Below are 17,969 nucleotides of genomic sequence, written 5' to 3' on the forward strand. Positions count from 1 at the left end.
ATACGCATTTTTCCACCTCACTAAACACCACCTATAACTTCCTTAGTGGCTTAAAGCAACAATCATTTTTTGCTTCTCATGATTCTGTGAGCTGGCTGAGCGGTTCCCTGTGGCTGGGCTGGATGGCCTCACTCCCGTGTCTGGAGCATCAGCTGGGACAGCTGGGGCCTCTCTCCACTTGCTCTCTCAGCCTCCAGGAGGCTAATCCAGGCTTGTAGGCATGGTGGTGGTGCTGGCAGAAGAGCTCCCTACAGCAAGAGAGGGCAAGCGGAATGCATAAGCCCTTTCCCCAAGCCTTTTCTGTGTCATGTTTGCTAGTGTCCCATTGGCCAAAGCAAATCTCATGGCCAAGCCCAGATCCAGGGGTGGAAAAATAGACTCCACCTGCTAGCGGGAGGACCTAACAATACTGACCATTTTTCAATCTGTAACACTCTTTTTAGTGACTACAGAAGAGAATTCATGTATTTTATTTAGACAATTCCCTATTGTTGGAATGAAGGTTGTTTTTGATTTTTTGAGTGTTTATAAACAGTACTGTTAAGCAACTGTCTTAATGCATAAACTTTGTATGCATTTTATATTGTTATCTCTCATTAGGTTCCTCCAAGTGGCTTCCTGGGTCGTGTGATAACCATTTGTTTTTTTTCCATTAGGAAAATTCAGTTTTATTTTCTAAGTAACAGGCTCAATAATATTATTAGACCTTTTCACGAGGTATGCTTTTGGCACCAGGAAATCCCCAACAGGTCACTCATTTCATCGGTATTTACGTAGATACTTCCCTAGACCCGTGTTCCTTGAAGATGCTACCAATTTTGGTAAGTGAATGTTTTATTCAAGTATGGCTTACGTGTCACATCTTCCTTCCCCAGTGACCTCCTGCCCCCCAATTACAGCAAAGCTCAGCTGACTGAATGGCGTTCTACTCTCAACTCCCTGAATAAGCACCTCGGTGAGTGAGGTTTGTGGGATCCCACTTGAGTGTCGCCAGAACTCTGCTCAAGTAGTAGCTTTGTAGCAGCTTCAGTCTGTCAGCCAGTCATTTATGTGAGAGTCTGTTATAAACTCAGGAGTAGGTGGCAAGTCCCTCTTGGGGAAGAAGGGTTGGGGTGTGGAGATAAGAGTAAGCTCTGAGGGTTTATCTCGGACCCCCAGACCTTGCCTGGCATAGCCCCTCCTCCTCCCACCACCTCCCAAGTCACTGCCCAGCTGGTCCCACACTCTGACCCCTGACCACAGCATGGAGCCAGAGGGATGGCTCCAAGGACCACCTGTGAGGATGGCTCAGGGGCCAGATCCTGGATGTATGAGGTGCACTGTCCCCACTCTGGGACCTAGGGGAAGTCATGGCCTCTCTTGGCCTCAAATTCCTCCTCCATAAAATAGGAATCTCAAGAGGAGTAATAAAGGTACCTACCTTGTGGGGTTGATGTAAGAATCACGTGCAATCCTGCAGTCCAGTCATAGTTCAGTGCCTGGCTTACTCAGTGCTCAAGAATAAATGGTAATGTTTAGAAATTCTCTATAACCAGGGTCCTCAAACTCCAGCCCATGGGCCACTGCCCGTTAGTAAATAAGGTTCATTGGGACACAGCTCCACTCATTTGTTTACATACTGTCTCTGGCTGCTTCTGCTCTATAACAGCAGAAATGAGTGGTTGCGGCAGAGACTGTATGGCTCTCAAAGCTGGAAATATTACTATCTAGCAGAGTTTGCCAAGTCTTGCTTTAGAAGATATATGCAATACAATATTTCAGTCTCCTTTGAGGCAGCCCAGTGAGGTCAGTGGTGTCATTGCCCCTCTGTGATAGAGAAGGATTCAGAGGCACAGAGAGGTGAAGTGTCCTGCCCAAGGTCACACAGCTAAGGAAGTGTCACAGCCAGACTTGACCTGGGTGCTTTGGTTAGTAGTACCCACCACTGCTCCCAGGGGTCTCGGGTTTATAATGCCAAAGGTATTATAATTATGTTATAATACCAAGCATAAGTGCCCTGAGACCCTAAATAATAGCAATGGCTGCCATTCACTGGGCGCCTCCTAGGAACAAGCGTGGTGCTGGGCCCTGGTAACCAGCAGGGCGGATCTCTCTGGAGTGCTTCCTGTCCAGAGCAGAAGTCAGACCACGCAGGATGTTACAGCAGGGAGTGGACAGGTGGCCAGCTGCATGAATGTGTATTTGGGGGCACAGCCTGGTTAAAGGTTATAAGACACCTTGCCAAGGAAGTGATCATCCAGTTGAGACCTGCAAGGCAAGTACAAGTTAGCCAGGCCCAGGGGTCAGGGGAGCTTTCTAAGCCGGAAGACTAGTATGTGGGGAGGCTGAGAGGCCCAGACAGAGCTGAGGCCTTCAGGGAAAGGAGAAGGTGGCAGGCGAGGCTGGAAGATGCCAGAGGGCCAGACTGTGCTGGCCATGTGGCCATGTGCGGAAGGCTGAACTTTATCCTGAAGGCAGTGGGAACCCAGTGGAAGGTTCTGAGCTGGGAGTGATAAGGTTAGAGGGGGGAACGGATCAGAGGGGTACAGGAACAGAAGCACAGAGACCCGGGGGGGCTTCATCATAGTGACTTCACAGGAAGGGTGGAGGTGTGCTGGCCTAGGCAGTGGCCCTGGGGATGGGAGAAACCAGCTTTATGGCCTCTCCTCACCAGTTCCACTACACATCTACCCTCCCCAGTGTTCTAACTGCCATCCAGCCTGCCCTCCTCCCAGCCCTTGTCAAGGAACAACCACCACATAATCTTTGTGTTATCTTTCAGTTTCTAGAACTGCCAGGAACATTAAACTTCAGTTCCTTATCTTAGACACCAAGAGATACACCGAGGTGACTATAAACCAGAAACAGTAGGGCGGAGGAAGAGGAGAAGATCAATCAATCAGTTAATCAGTCCATCAGCTTCTGAATGTTCTGCTGGTCCATTCACTTCTTAAGGGGTTCACCACACACATGATCTGTAAACGCTCCTTAATTTGCACCCGGTTACTGTTTCGTGACTTGGTGCAACTCCCCCAAAAGAATTTCACCAGCCTCGAAACTGAGTCAAGAATTAGGGTCAGAACAGAAAAAAGTGGCTCCTTATTTGAGGTCCTTATCTTGGGGTGTCGGGAACTTTGAGGCAAGGGAGATAGTAGCCCCTGATCTAAATTATCCCCGCTATTGAGGCACTTGGCTGGGGAGAAGCCTCTTCCCTGAGCGACGGGGCAACTCCTCTTCCCAACCTCCCCTCTTCTTCTGGAAGAGCTGCTGACGTCTTTTTTCTGCCTATGGAGACGCCTACCACGTGGACTGCATGATGCGGGTCCGCTTGCAGTATGAGAAGACCTGGCAGGAGTGCCTGGCCCAAGTGCAGAAGTGCAAGGTGGGTGCCCCTCCTGGCCCGTCTGAGGAGAGGAGCACAGGGCATGGCCCTGCCCCTCTCCAGCCCACACCCCCTGCTTTCCCTCCACGCTGGCCTCTGGGCATTCTGAAGCTGTTCCCTCAGCCTGGACCCTCTTCTCCCCAGCTGTTCCCACCCACCCCTCAGTGGCCCCCAACATGACTTCCTCCAGGAAGCCTTCCCTGACCCCATGGACAAAGTTTCACCCTCTGATCACCTCAGCCTTCCCCTTTGACCCTCTGTATCACTTCACTTTATTTATTCAGTGGAGGTCACGTCATGGGAGTTATTTCCAATGCTTCCCTTTTGTAAATAGTGTTGCCACTGGCATCACACCCAACTTCACTCCACCCGCCCACCTCTGTTAGAGGGTGAGACAGCGAGTCCTCTCACAACCCCCTTCAATTACAATGCCTGGTTTTCTGAGGTGCAAGGACATATTGTGTCAAAATGCCCCCTCCCTGCCTCCTTGGGAAGACTGTTTAGATGAAAACCCCCCAAAAGCCTAATCATTTTGAAGATGGTCTAACCTGCCGGCTCTGGCGGTAGGAGTCCCCAAGCCATGAGGATCTCACCTGTGGGCCCCAAAAAGCTCCTGTTCCTCCATCCACCCCTCATATGTGTGTCTGTCGAGCTCTGGCTCTGCCACCAAGACTCTGAGGTGAGCAGAGTTCAGGGGAGCAGAGCGCTGTCCAGTGCAATGCACGGTGCGGGCGCTGTGGCCTCTGGGGGCTGTGCCACACTCTTGCACCCACTCTCATCAAATCCTACAAGGCCCTGCAGCGTGGGAGTCGCTGGCCCCATCTGGAGATGAGAAGACCAGTTTGCAAAAGGCCCAGGGGCTGTCCGAGCCCACAGGGCTCTGCCCACTTGCCCTGTGGCCTTAGGGGCAGTCACGTGCCTCTCAGTCAGCCCTTTAGGGGCGTCAAACTTTAGGAGTAAAACCTGGAGGGAAACCTTGTGCCCTTGGAGAGCCTCCCCAAGACCACACCCCCAGCGCTCACCACCTCGTCACTCACCCCCTCCCCAGAGCCCCATGGCCCTGTGGCCCGGAGTGCCGACGCCTTGTACCCATGCTCATGGCCCCTGGTTGGGTGCATGCAATGGGTGAATGCTGACGTCCTCATGTACCCCAAGAGCACTCTGAGCCTGACAGAGGGCGCCTGGTGTTCCTGGGCAGCGGCATTGGAAGTATACCACTGGAGACACGTTTTTAATTTGAGGGAGGTTGATTTATTCTAGATTTTGTACATAAATCAAGTCTTTATTAACATAGAGAGCTGGCTTTCCAGTTGGCATAATTCCAGACAGGAAATGGGAGCCGTGTCTGGCTTACAGCAACACTGAGGCCGTGTAGGATGGTGGTTTATGCCTGTAGGGTCTGCAGTAGGACAGTTCTGAGTTCAGATCCCAGTTCCACCACTTGCCAGGTGCGTGACCTCCAGCAAGTTCCTTCACTTCTGTGAGCTTTAGTTTCCTATCTGCCAAACGGGGCTAATGAGAACACCTCTGGGGGATTCAGTGAACAGGGGCAGCACACAGCACCTGGACACAGTGGGCAGATAAAGCTGGACCGTCTCCGCCGCTGTGGGAGTTTCCGCCGAGTTCTCGGGGACGGCTGGGAGGCGATCTCAGGGGGCAGGACCAGCCCTGAGGTGAAGCCCCCATCAGCCCTAAGCCGGGCTCTGCCTTGTTCCTCTCCAGAAGCAGCTGCTGGACTGGAAGGCCTTCACTGAGGAGGAAGCAGAGAGCCTGGTGAGCCCGTCCTTCTTCCAGATGGTGGGAAATCTCCAGAGCAAGGTGGAGGAGGAGCTGGAGGTGTTGGATGTGCGTAACGGGGGACCTGTGCAGCTGGGGAGCAGGATGGGGGGCACCCGGGGTGCTGGGCCGTGAGAGGAGTGGGAGCGCAGGGGCTTACAACTTTGCTGTCACTGGTGTGTGCAGCCCCTCGGAGCAGTGCCCCTGTGCCGGGTGCTCCAGGCTCACCCCTTGGTGCCTCAGTCACCCGCGGACTCCGATTGAACAGTCTCGGGCAGTGAGTGCTCCCCGAGCCCTTGCCGAGTCTGGGTGCTGAAGGTCACAAGGAGCCATAAGCCTGCATCCCATGATGCTTAGAGTCTAGAGCAGGGGTCAGCAAACATTTTCTGTAAAGGGCCAGATAGTAAATATTTTAGGCTCTGTGGGCTGTCAGGTTTCTGGCACAAATTCTCGCTCTGCTGTTGTCACACAGAAGCAGCCCTATGCAATGCAGAAATGAATGGGTATGGCTGTGTTTCAATAAAACTTTATTTATGGACACTGAAATTTGAATTTCATATAATTTTTACATCATTAAATATCTTCTTTAGATTTTCTTCAGCCATTAAAAAATGTAAAATCTGTGCTTAGCTCCCAGGGTTAAACAAAAATAGGCAGGGGGCTATATTTAGCTCACAGGCCACAGTTTGCCAACCCCAGACCCTAGGAGAGTATAAAAGACACACATGAAAGAGGGAGAGGTGAGGATTTAAGAGTAGACTGTGTTGTTTGGCTTAGGTGCTGAGTCAGGGAATCCAAAGAAGGAGGGATGCCCCAGGCCAAGGTGGGTATGGCCCACCTGATGCCAGGCTGGTGTCTAGGGTGGCACCTTCTTCTCTGTAGGCCCCAAACTCCATCTTCTTCCTGTCAAGGACTTCAGTGGACACGGGGCAGGTCTAGAGATGGGACTTCAGGTCAGCCAGTCCTAGGGCATGGTCTTGGACAGACCAGAAATGCTGTCCCAGCAGAGAGGGGACCATGAGCCACGATGTGGCACAGAAGATAACCTTGAGGGATGGTGCCCAGGCAGTGACGGCCAGTGACATGGGCCTCCACTGGCCGGCGAGGGAGCCCCGTGAGTGGGACTCTTCTCCTCAGCCTGGGCCGGTTGGCACTTAAGTCCCGTTCTCTGGGTTCTGCCACTGCAGAAATCCTTCGAGGCCGTGGCGAAGCAGACAGAGCGGCAGAGCTCAGGTCTCTTCAGCTATTTCCAGGAGGCTGTGCAGCTGTGGGAGGTGCGTCGGAGCATGCTGCCGATGCAGGAGCTGGAGCTCGAGACGAGGATGGAGCGGCGGCGGCAGAAGCACAGCCGCGAGAGCCAGGTGTGGGCCCGGCATCCAGGTAGCCCCCACGAGGCGTGAGCGAAGGGCCACACCCAGACTGTCAGCTGCCCAGTGGCTCTGCTTGGTGGCCCGTGAACTCAGCCAGCGTTCAGGTGCAAAGCAAAGAAAAAGAACTTCAATCCATACTTCACACCGTATTTTATTTTTATAGAAAAGTTAACCCCAAATATATCTTAGACTCAAATGTAAAACCTCAAGCTATAAAACTTGAGCAGACAGGAAACTGAGGCTCACCTTGGTCACGGGGCTGCATGGGAGCAGAAGAATCCTGCCAGAGTCAGGTCCGGGTTGTGCGATGGGTGCCGGATCCAGACATGTCTGTGAGGGGGTCTGCGTGAGAGACAGACAGACTGGGCGCGTGGAGCATCTACCTCTGGCAGTCATCCTGTCCCCACAGGACATGTGCTGGCCCCCAGCCACCTGCCTTCACGCAGTCTAGGGGTGGAGGGGTGCACTCAGCATCTGACGTCAAGCACAACGGGTGAGAAGGAGAGCAAGGAGTAGGTGCCTCCGGAAGGTGTAGCGGGGGCCTGCCCGGGCAGGCTGGGGGTGAGGGACATGTCCCTGAGGAGTCCCATCTAAGCGGGGTCTCCAGGGATATAAAGTAGACAGAGAAGAACATTCCAGGCAGGGAAAAGAGCCCAAAGGCCCAGAGCAGTGAGAGTAAGGGTGGTGGTACATTTGGGTGCCCCTTTTGTAGGAAAGAGCCTGCCCGGGGCACCTGGACCTCAGCTCCAGGGACAGGGTCTCTGCGTGTCACGTACACTCGTCGAGCTCTGGTAACTCACATCTGCTTCCTTCTGTTTGGGGTGTGGCTTCCAGGCCCAGGAGGCTCACCTCGATAAGCTCTTGGACCAACTGAGGCAGCAAAGCTGTGAGAATACCCTGAAGTTACACCTGGAAAAGGCCAAAGATTTTCTGAAGAATATGAAAAGCAGGTAGGCAGACCAGACTCCAGAAGGGGATGGCCTGGAATTCATATTCAAGATCAGAGGGTGCCTGCCTAGGAGCCCAACCCAATGATGCCTCCAACTTCAGAGAACATTGTGGTTCTTTGCAGCTCTACCCTCAGCCAACACAAAAGGTTTCAGGGAGAACTTTGATCAGAAAAGTTTATGGAGGAAGGTTTCTAGGCCATGTAGTTTAAAGGTCAAGAGCATGGTCCCTCCCCCCACCTTCTTAAATTTTAAAACATACATGCTTTGTTAAAGAAAAAAAAAGTTAACAAATACAAACATGTAGGAAATTCTCCTAATTTCTGCCCAACTCGTCCTTTTTGTGAACATAGACATTTATAAACGTGGATATATATATATACACATACAGTGTTTTTAAAATAAGAATTGTTCTATGGCTGCAGTTTTATTTTCATTTTTAAATGACTATCCATTCATTAATATGGATGCTTCATAATGATTTAACCATCCTCCAATTGATTAGCTTTTTAAGACTGGTGCCAATCTCTCAATATTAAAAACAGTTCCCTGTGAACTATCTTGTACCTTTGTGCCTTTGTACAGCTAATTCTGTAAGGACTATTCACAGAAATGGAACTGCACTGCCAATTGACTGCAGTACTTAGGTTCAGAAGTACGTTTTAAAGCGAATAAGTAACCCTCTGAACCTTGGTCTTCTTACCTAGGGAACAGATAAAAGTCTGGGCCTTGGGGTTTTGGAGTGCTTGATGGGATGATATAGGTAAAGTTCAAGGACAGGGTTAGTACAGTAGACAGGAAGTGGGAACCCATGTTACAACATGCAGAGAACTCTCTCGCATGTGTTTCCTAAATGTTCTACAAAGAGTATGTATTCTTTGTATGATCAGAAAAATAGCAAAACAAACCAAAGACTGTTGTTGTAAAAGGAAACCTACGCAGTAGCTCTGCGCAGAACTAAACGCCAGGTACAAGCCCACCTCCATGCGGTCCGAGGCATGGCTCTTGGCTGGGGTCTCTCACACCCAGCTGACCCCCCTTAGACAGTGGTTTCATCTCCCTCCCTCCCAGGTATGAGAGTTTTCATGGCCTCCTGACAAAGGAAGTGATGGAGTACCCAGCGATCATACTGAAGGAACTCAACTCCTACAGCTCCACCCTCAGCCAGCACTTCTGTGTTCGTGAAATCTTTGAACAGGTATGGAAAGAGATACAAAAAATCCCAGCTGCTCACCAAGAAGCAGTGGGGAGAGGATGACTTCTAGGTCTTATTTGCCTCAATTTTGAATGCCTCTCTAGGCTGTGGGGAGTTAGAATCTATGTCAGGACATCAAGGAGTGAGAAGCTAAAAGCGTCTCCTAAAGAGACCATCTCTTCTCAGATTAAAAGAGGTTGAAAGGCTCAGAATCCAGGCCTCAGGCTTGAATGGAATTATAATTAAAAGGCTAATTTATGTGACTCTTTGAGTTCCATTCACCCAACTCACCACTGTTGCATAACCCTCCTAAAATACAGCTCTGATGTACCCACTCTCCTGCTCAAAAGGCCCTCACCAGCTCTGCAGCCCCTACCAAACCCAGCCCACAGTCCCTAGATGACCTCAGAGGCCCCCCGCATCTGGTTCCCTCCCTGACTCTCCCTGCTTCAGCAAACTCCTCACTGTTCCTGCAACTGCCACTGCCCCCTGCCCTTCCTCACCCTGCTCCTCTGCTGGGATCCTTCTGTTTCCACACACCCCAAAGCCACCCATACTTCCAGCCACTACCAGTGACAAGATCCCACCCACTCACTCTGACCCTCATCTCCCTTTCCTCACCCCATCACCTCTCCTTCCCCTGAACGTGCTTGTACGTTGGTCGCTGTCAAATGCAGGAGTTCAGGGCATCCTACTGGAAGGGGTTTTCTTGAGGGGCAGGTGTGCCCTCCTAACTTTCGTCCAGCTTCGACTGCCCTCAGCAGTGTCCTGCACATTATTCAGACACACTGAGTGCTCCCTGGTAAATGCACGAATGCCCGGAGCGTCCTGGTCTGACTCTCCCAGAGTTGGCTTTTTCCCACACACGCACCCAGAGTCCTGCACGGCCAGGGCTGAAGATACTTGTGGCTGACACTGAACTTGGTGAGGGTTTCCTATAGGCGTGGGGTTCCTGACTCCTCAGAGAATCCCTCCCCTCAGCAGGGATCCCTGTCCCAATTGCTCGTAAATGCTTCGTGTGGCACCTGGGTTGAGGTGGAACTCAAGCTGTCGGTGGTGAAGCTCACTACCTTTGAGGTCAGTCTGGTTGCCTGGGTTAAAGTGTAGGTGCTACTGTGGTCTCCGTGTCACAGGGAGGACACTGAGCCCGTAGGGTTTAAGGGGCTTGCCCAAGGTCACCCAGCTTGTGAGGAGCTGGAATTCAGATCCACTCTTACCCATGGCACACTATATCCACAACTTCACCCGCAGCCTGTGAGAGAGGGAACTTGTAGTGTTGACGAGGGGGCTCCCAGATCCTGTAAATCATGTTCATTCTGCATGTTTGCATCCAGCACTGGTGCAGCAGATTCCTGCCCCTTTGTTTGCATCCCTCCATTTATACTTTCTTGTTTTTTGCTCCAGATCACTACTAAAAATGTGTCAGAATGAGATTTTATTCTGTGATGGCCACTGTGTGATGAAAGCTTTGCTAGCCTGCTTGGGATTAAGGAAAACTGATTGGGAACACCCTGATTACCCCTGTTGAAATAAGTGGTCAAGGCCTGCATCAGATGTAGAAGGGGAGGGGCGGGACCTTTTCCTTAAAAGAAAAGATATGCCCTCAGAAGTGGCACTCTGCTAATTCAGTGTCCGTGTTTTTGCCTTGTAGAACTTGGAGGGTGAAGTCATTTTCCGATTGAGGGCACCAGGTAACACTTTTACAATTCAAGTCTGAGTCTCCCCGACTCCACGCTTGTATATCTGGGGGACTGGGGAGGCCCAATCAGGCTGCATTGGTAACCTGTCTCTTCCTGTGCTTTGGGCTTGGTCATCAACAGAACCACATGAAAAGCAATTCCAGGAGAGAATGAGAAAACTGAGGGGTAAACAGAGGCCTAAAGCAGACATGAGCAAAGGTGAGGAAAGCGTAAGTAGGGAAACGAGTTCCCTCAGGCCAGCGGAAGAGATAGAAGAAGAAGAAGATCGAGAAATCGAGTCCCCCACCACTCAAGAGGTGGTAGTAAGCCCACAGGAAAAGTCTGTACTGAGTGAAGAGATGGATGAGTCCAGAGAGGACTCTATTCCGGGATTAGAAGAAATGCAGGTTGAAAGAGACAGCTCCTTAAAATCACCCCCAAACCAGGCAAACATGATGGTTCATGAAGAAGAAGAGGAGGAGAAGAAGGAAAAGGTGGAGGAGGAGAGGGAGGAGGAGGAGGAAGAGGAGGAAGAGGAGGAGGAGAAGGAAGAGCGTGAGAGTTCATCTATGGATGAGGTAGGCCAGCAGCGGATTCACTCTTGGGTATGGAAGGTGTGCTGTGTTCACTCCGTGTGTCCCTAGTACAAGCTGGGGTCCCCAGTGGCGCAGTCTCCACTGGGGTACATATAGAGAATAACAAATGTATGCACACCTTTTATTTTTGTCAGCAGGGATCCAATTCTTATCTCACAGCAATGCTTTTTAAAATTCACCTTCCTCTCCTCACATCCCATCTTGCAACCTACTCTGAAGTCACCCCTCAACTTTCCTCATCCCTCCCTGGTCCTCCCTCTTTCCCAGCTCCTCTTTATTGTGTAGACCAACTTAGCCTCTCCATTCCTTCTCTCTTCCCATTCTCTGCTTATGTAAGAAAAAAGATCCATATCCAAGTTGGCAGATAGCTCTCCTTAGAGTAACTCTCTATTAATAATTAATTAGGGAAGTAACTCTCATATTAATAAATTTTGTCCTCAAAACACATTCAAACTCACAGAAGAGTAATTTGAATTCCATAATCATGAAATTACAAAAGACTCTTTTCCTATATTGCCGTGGAAGAATTGGCATATGAGACCTCTTTTTGAACAGGGACCCCAAACTCAAATGCCCACAGGCATGTAATAGAAAAGAGGGCTGGACACCAAGTGTAAAATAGTGCCACATGAGAGAAACTACTGTCTTAGTCCTTTCAGGCTGCGCTAACAGAACACCACAGGCTGGGTGGCTTATAAACAACAGACATTTATTTCTCACAGTTCTGGAGGCCGGGAATTCAAGATCCAGGCGCTGGCAACTTCAGTGTCTGGTGAGGGCCTACTTCTTGGTTCACAAACGGCTGCCTTTTTTCTGTGTCCTTACATGGTGGAAGGGGCAAGAGCTCTCTGAGATCTCTTTTATAAGGGCACTAACCCCATTCATGAGGGACGGCTCTGCCTACATGACCTAATAACCTCCCAATGCCCACCTACAATTACCAACACACTGGGGATATGAATTTTGGAGGGACATCAATGTTCAGTCGATGGCAGCCATGCAGCCATTATTCACTTCCAGCCAACAATGCCCTGTGGGAATGTAGGCTCAGAATTGCCAGATTTTCTCATTTTTAAAAGAAATCAGAAATCCAGATTTTTAGGTGGAATTTCCCAATTTTAAAAGGCACTGTATGGGCAAAAAGCAATTATAGGCAAGATTTGTCCCACAGGTTTACAACCGCTGATGTCAAGGAACCTGTGGTAGGATCACCAAGTCTGTTTGATGATGGCAAGTCTAAAGTCTTGTTTTCTGCTTAGGTCAGAGCCCAGGAAGAGAGTCTGGGAGCGGTCTCCCACGAGGAAATGGAGTCCTTCACAACCTCCAGTGGGAACACTTACTTTGTCTTCCTGCCCCTGGAACAAGAAGAGAGTAGCAAGAGGCCCCATTCCAACGTTTCTGACATTCTATTCAATGACAGTTCCAGTGCCAAGGTCCTAGAACAAGTGATCATTCCGTCCAGACTAGTTTTAAAAATTAAGAAACAGTGAGTAGAAAACCCTTTTATTCTCATTCTCCTTGAGTTTTATTAACAAGGTGAAATAGTATAATGGAAGATTGGACTAGTTTCGATGGAAAAGAAAACACGTAGGTAACTGAGGGTAGAGATGAGAAACACAACACGAAGTAGCAGATGTCCAGGGATTTTTTGCAGTCACAGATATCCTCTATGAGAGTGAGCCCTCTGTCTGTCCCAGGATGACTTGCTGGCCTGGGCCTTGTATCAATACATAAGAAACAGGGTTTTCCCTACAAGGTGTTTCTGGGTTCTAGATCCTGGCATGTCTGTTAATATTAGAGTTCCTTTTCTTTTCTTTTTTAGGAAAATTATATAGATATAGACCATAGTTATGAGTATATCAGTATGGTATTTTGCTCTGGTTATGTGACACATTTAATGTAGAAAATTGAAAAAAGTACAATGAAGAATATAGAATAATTTTACCACTGAACATTTACCGCCCCTAACTCCCAAATTTCTTTCTGGTCCTTTATGTTTGAATTTGGAACAAATGTGAAAATTTGCATTTGGCTCTTGGATAGCATTTGCATTGTTCTCCTGATACTACAGTGTCATAGCTAGGACTAACCAGCTAGAGATCACCTGGTTAGTCTACCTCCCATGTTTACACATGGACAGGAGACCAGAGGCAGGGAGTAGAAGGAGTAAAGTCAGGCCTTTGGACTCTATTCTCCTTCACCTCAGCATCATCTCACCTTGAAAATGTCTTCTGACTTGAACCTCATCCTCCTCCTTCCTCTGTCACAGGCCATTGTCTGCCCTCTCCATAGACCAGGGAATGAAGAAAAGCAAGGACCACCATCGGAGCTAATATTTATTGAGAAAGTTTAATACTCTCAATAACTAAGAGAAGGGTACTGTAATTAGCTCATTTTACAGGTGATTCTAGAAACTGAAGCTCAGAATTAATAACTTGGACGAGATCTCTGAGATAGGAAGTAGTTAAATCCAGGATATGAACCTAGACCCTGTAATTCCAGAGTTTTGAACCAAACACTATGCCATCTGGCCTTGGGACCAACCAAAAAAATAGTTCTGTGTTCAACGGATTGGATTTGAATGTTGAAGCATAGCATACATACCGAAAAGTATGGAAATTATGAGCGTATAGCTCAATTAATTACCCAAAGGGAACACACCCAGTAATCAGTACCCACAGGAAAGACAGCACTACCAACCCCCTTCATGTACCCATCTCACATCACTGCCCTCCCTTACCCAAGGATAACAAATATTCTAACTTCTGAATTAGTTTTGCTTGTTTTTGAACTTATTTAAATGGAATCACATAGAATGTATTCTTTTATGTCCGGCTTCTTTTGGTGAACATGTGTATACATTTCTGTTAGATATATAACTAAGAGTGGAATTGTTGGGAAATTGACTTATATGTATGTCCATCTATCTTTTGGTCCATCTGTCTCAGAGGAGATATAACCAAAAGATACTGCCAAAGAGGTTTCAAAAGTGGTTTTGTTTTAACAGTTTACAGCAACGTATGAGAGTTCCAGTTGCTCCACATCCTCACTTGGTTTTGTCAGTAGTTTTTATTTTAGCCATTCTGGTGTATGTGTAGTGGTGTTTCATTGTGGTTTTAATTAGCATTTTCCTGATGAGTAACAATGCTGTGTACCTTGTCATATACCTATTGGCCATTTAGTAATCTTTCTGTGAAATGCCTAGCCAAATTTTTTGCCCATTTTTTTCCTGGTGGATTGCCTATCTTATGTCTTATTAATTTATGTGAGTTATCTATCTCAGATATGAGTTTTTTTGTTAGTTAAATACATGGCAAATGTTCATCCCCTCTCTGTGCTTGCCTTTTTTACTCTCTTAAAGGTATCTTTTGATGAACAGAAATCCTTTTAATAAGGTCCTAGTCATCAGTTTTTTTCACTAGGGTTAGGGTAATTTCTGTCTTATCTAAGATATCTTTGCTTGCCCCAAGGTCATGAAAATGTTCTCCTGTGTTATCTACCATAAATGTTATAGTTTTAAACTTTCATAGTTAGATGTACAATTCAACTGGAATTGATTTTTGTTTATGTATGAGGTAGGAGTCAGATTCATTTCTTTCCCATATGGATAACCAGCTGACCCCAGGCCATTTGAGAAGACTCTCCTCTCTCCACTGCTCTGCCAGGCCTCGCATCACCACCTCCCCCTGATTGATTACTGTAGCTTTATATTAAGTCTTATTATCTGGTGGTGTAAGTCCTCCAACCTTGACGTCCTCCAAGATTGTTTTGACTATCCTTGGCCCTTTGTATTTCTATATAAGTTTGAAATCAGCCCATCAGTTTCCGAAAGAAGGCATTTGCCGAGCTTTTAATTGTTATTGTATTGGATGTGTAGACACATTTGGAGAGAACCAACATCTTAACAATATATAGCCAAGAAAATCACTCTACATTTTAACAGGATGAAATAATAAACTGGGAAGAATATTTGCAACTCACATCTCAGTCAAAGGACCTTATGTTCCCAATACATAAAGAGATCCTAGAAATTAATAAGAAAAAAGGCAACTACACACTAGAATGATGGACAAAAGATATTAATGTATAGTACACAGAAAAAGAAATTTAATAGTCTTAAACACATGAAAATATGCTCAATCTCAGTCATAATATGACAAAATTGTCAAATTCAAGAGTTTGACAATACATTCTGAAGCTATGGATAAATAGGAACTTTTATTCATTGTTGATGGGAGTTCAAGTTGCCTTGCAACAGAAGCAGTTTGGCCGTATCTACCAGATCCACAAATGTATTTCAGGCTTTGATTCAGTAGTTCCCTTTCAGGGAATTTATCCTATAGAAATTGTTCTACACTTGACATATGTACGAGGTTATTCATTGCAGTCTTCTTTGTAAGAACAAATGGTTGGAAACCACCCAATGTCCTTTAGCAGAGGGTCTGGCTAAATGAATGATGGTCCACCCAAACAAAGAGATATAATGTAGTGGGAAATAAAATAAAGAAGAAGGAGTAGAAGGGGGAAGCACTTTAAGTATCAGTGTGGAAAGATATCTCCCTGGTCACAATTGCTGACCCTCGCTGGTCTCTCCCTTAGGCTTCGAGCTGGCTTTTTTGAGCACTTAGAGAAGTGGTTTGACCAATGTGCCCTCAATGCCCGGGTCATCGTGGCCACCAAGATTGATGAGCTGGATTCAGAACTGGAGCTGCGTCTGCACCTGCACCAGCCAAGAGCCCAGCTCATTGAAAAGGACATCCACAACGTCAGGGCAGGTACCGCAGACCCCCGGTGTCTGTGCCATTGCAGCCCCACGTTCATTAGCAGCTTGTACCACACAATGCTTAGCATGTTGTCATCATACGTTGGAAGATGTGCGTGAGGGTTCGTACCTCCCAGGTTGGCAGAGAAGGTTGTACTCAGAATCCTCATTTAAGGTTTTTTTAAAGAAGGTGTTAGATGCTGAAATGAAGAGTATTGTCCTATTTTAGCTTTGTGGATCCCAGATATGCTCACACACCTGTCAGACACACACCTGCATGGCAGATGCCCTAGAGGCAAGCCTGTAGTTCAGGAATCAGAGCTAACAGGCTCAACCTGTCTAGCTGTGGGATTCTGGGCAGGTTACCTGACCTCTCTGTTCCCTTCCTAACCTGCAGAGGGCATGCTGTTGGTGGTAATTAACTCTCCTTGAAATGGTACAGTGAGGAATCATGAGCATCTGGCATAAGCCAGAACCTCCAAAAGTGGTAGCCATTATTTTCAGCTTATAATTTTTAACACTTGAAAAGACATGCCATTTCTCTCTAAGGCAGAGGGCTCCATTAATTGGAGGGAGGGCACTTTTATTTGGATCCTTCAACGGCTCCTGTCAGGTTTTTACTCGAGTCACACTTTAAGCTCCATTATTGACCCTGAAAGCTTCCAGAGAGCCCCCACGTGACCCCACCCAGCCTCCTATTGCCTGGAGCAGCGAAAGAGTGTGGACTCCAGAGGCCCAATGCTTGTGGCCTTGGGAGACCAGCTTGACTTTTGGAACCTCGTTGTCCTCATATGGGAAATGTGTGCATTAATTATAAATATAAACAAAGATGCTCCCTGAAGGCTGGTTTCCTCCCCCTTTCCTGGCTCCTGGCCCAGTGCATAATGTGAAAAACGAGGCTGGAGAAGCAAAGCCCCAGAATCCCACCATTGGTTTTTGGCAGAGCTGAGACCACAGCACTTCCTCCACTCCAGGAAGTAGGAGGTGAGATGAGGTGAGCTGGGGCTCTCTGCTAACTCTAAAGGCCTATGATGGAGCTCTTGAAGTCCATTGTAACTGAGGCTCATTGGAAATGAGAAGCCACTGATATAAAGGGACACATGCCAACTGCCCAGCTTTGTGCTGGCTATTTTCTCCCAGGCCCTCGCATCAAGATCCCTGCCCTCCCCAACACCCATCCCACCTGCTCCTGGGGTGGGAGGTGCTCTCCGTCTCCCAGGCTTTGTTCCTGCTGCAGGCAGGGTATCTCCACCAGCAGGCATCTCCCTGATCACAGCCGGCCAGATGCTCCTCTCCAGTTACAGACCCAGGGCTGTCTCACATTGGCCTCCCTGAGATCTGTGTCCATTCCCAGGCCAGGCCCCGGGGAGGGCAGTGGGGACAGGATAAGGGACCTTGGCCTGAAAGTTTCCTGCTCTGCAGCTGGCCTGGGAGAGGCACATCACTGTCCAGGAAAGCGCTGTCCTGAGCTGACTTGAGATCCTGGAGGGCCTCATCTCCCCTTGTCCTTTTCCAGCTGAACTCTTGCTTCACCAAGAGCAGCTGGACAGCCACTGTGCGGGGGTGATGGAGACGCTGAGGAAGGAGAGGATGATGTTCTGCCAGTTCCAAGAGGAGCAGAACATGAGGAGCAGAAACTTCCAGCGCAAGATTTACGACATGGAACACATCTTCTTGAACGCCACCAAGAGCCAGAAGTAAGAGCACCGGGGGTCTCAGCTGTAGCCTCGTGGCCCTAGAATCCCAGCCAGGTGGCTGTTCTCAAAGGAGTGGTTCCCCCAACCCCTGTGGATAATAGAAGGGTCAGGGTTTCCAGAAGGGTTTTCACCTCTTCACAAGGGTGCAACTGTATGAAGCATCTGGCCGGGGGCTGGGCGCTGGGGGTGGGGGAGCAGCCGAAGAGAGAAAAGGGTGCCTGTGGTCAGAGTGCAGGGGTGCAGATGATGTGCCCTGAAACGTCCGTGGTGGGAAAGACCGCTCCTATCAGGAGAAATCAGGAAGAGCTTCCTGCAGGAGGCTCTCGGGCCTGGGATGGAGAAAGGTGGGGAGGGGGCAGGGTTCTCCCGTCGGAGAGGAGCACTGGCCCAGCTCGAGGTGGGGATGCCCTGCTCTCAGGGCAGAGTGAGGGGTCCCAGGAGGCCCCTCAGGGATTTGAGGTGAGGCTGCGGTGTGCCCAGGGAGGCCTCCGTCAGGTCACCGGTGAGGAGCCCTCACAGGTGTCTGTACCGTGGTCAGGTGCACAAGAGGGAGCTGGTTAGGGTGGACTTGGGTGTAAAGAGGAAA

At 48.7% G+C, this 17,969-nt stretch overlaps 1 protein-coding gene across 1 annotated transcript in view; it reads left to right on the top strand.

Annotated features, from left to right (window-relative positions):
- The window catches only part of CCDC180 (coiled-coil domain containing 180), a 118,575-nt gene that overhangs the window by 77,607 nt on the left and 22,999 nt on the right, over window positions 1-17,969 (top strand). The window contains 11 exon segments of the mRNA XM_059926676.1: window positions 876-955; window positions 3,273-3,361; window positions 5,084-5,206; window positions 6,325-6,498; window positions 7,342-7,457; window positions 8,526-8,652; window positions 10,301-10,340; window positions 10,470-10,906; window positions 12,184-12,410; window positions 15,524-15,699; window positions 17,203-17,383. Coding sequence (XP_059782659.1) covers window positions 876-955; window positions 3,273-3,361; window positions 5,084-5,206; window positions 6,325-6,498; window positions 7,342-7,457; window positions 8,526-8,652; window positions 10,301-10,340; window positions 10,470-10,906; window positions 12,184-12,410; window positions 15,524-15,699; window positions 17,203-17,383 — 1,770 coding nt within the window.

The sequence above is a fragment of the Balaenoptera ricei genome, chromosome 6 (assembly GCF_028023285.1).
Source record: "Balaenoptera ricei isolate mBalRic1 chromosome 6, mBalRic1.hap2, whole genome shotgun sequence".
NCBI classification, from domain to species: Eukaryota; Metazoa; Chordata; class Mammalia; order Artiodactyla; family Balaenopteridae; genus Balaenoptera; species Balaenoptera ricei.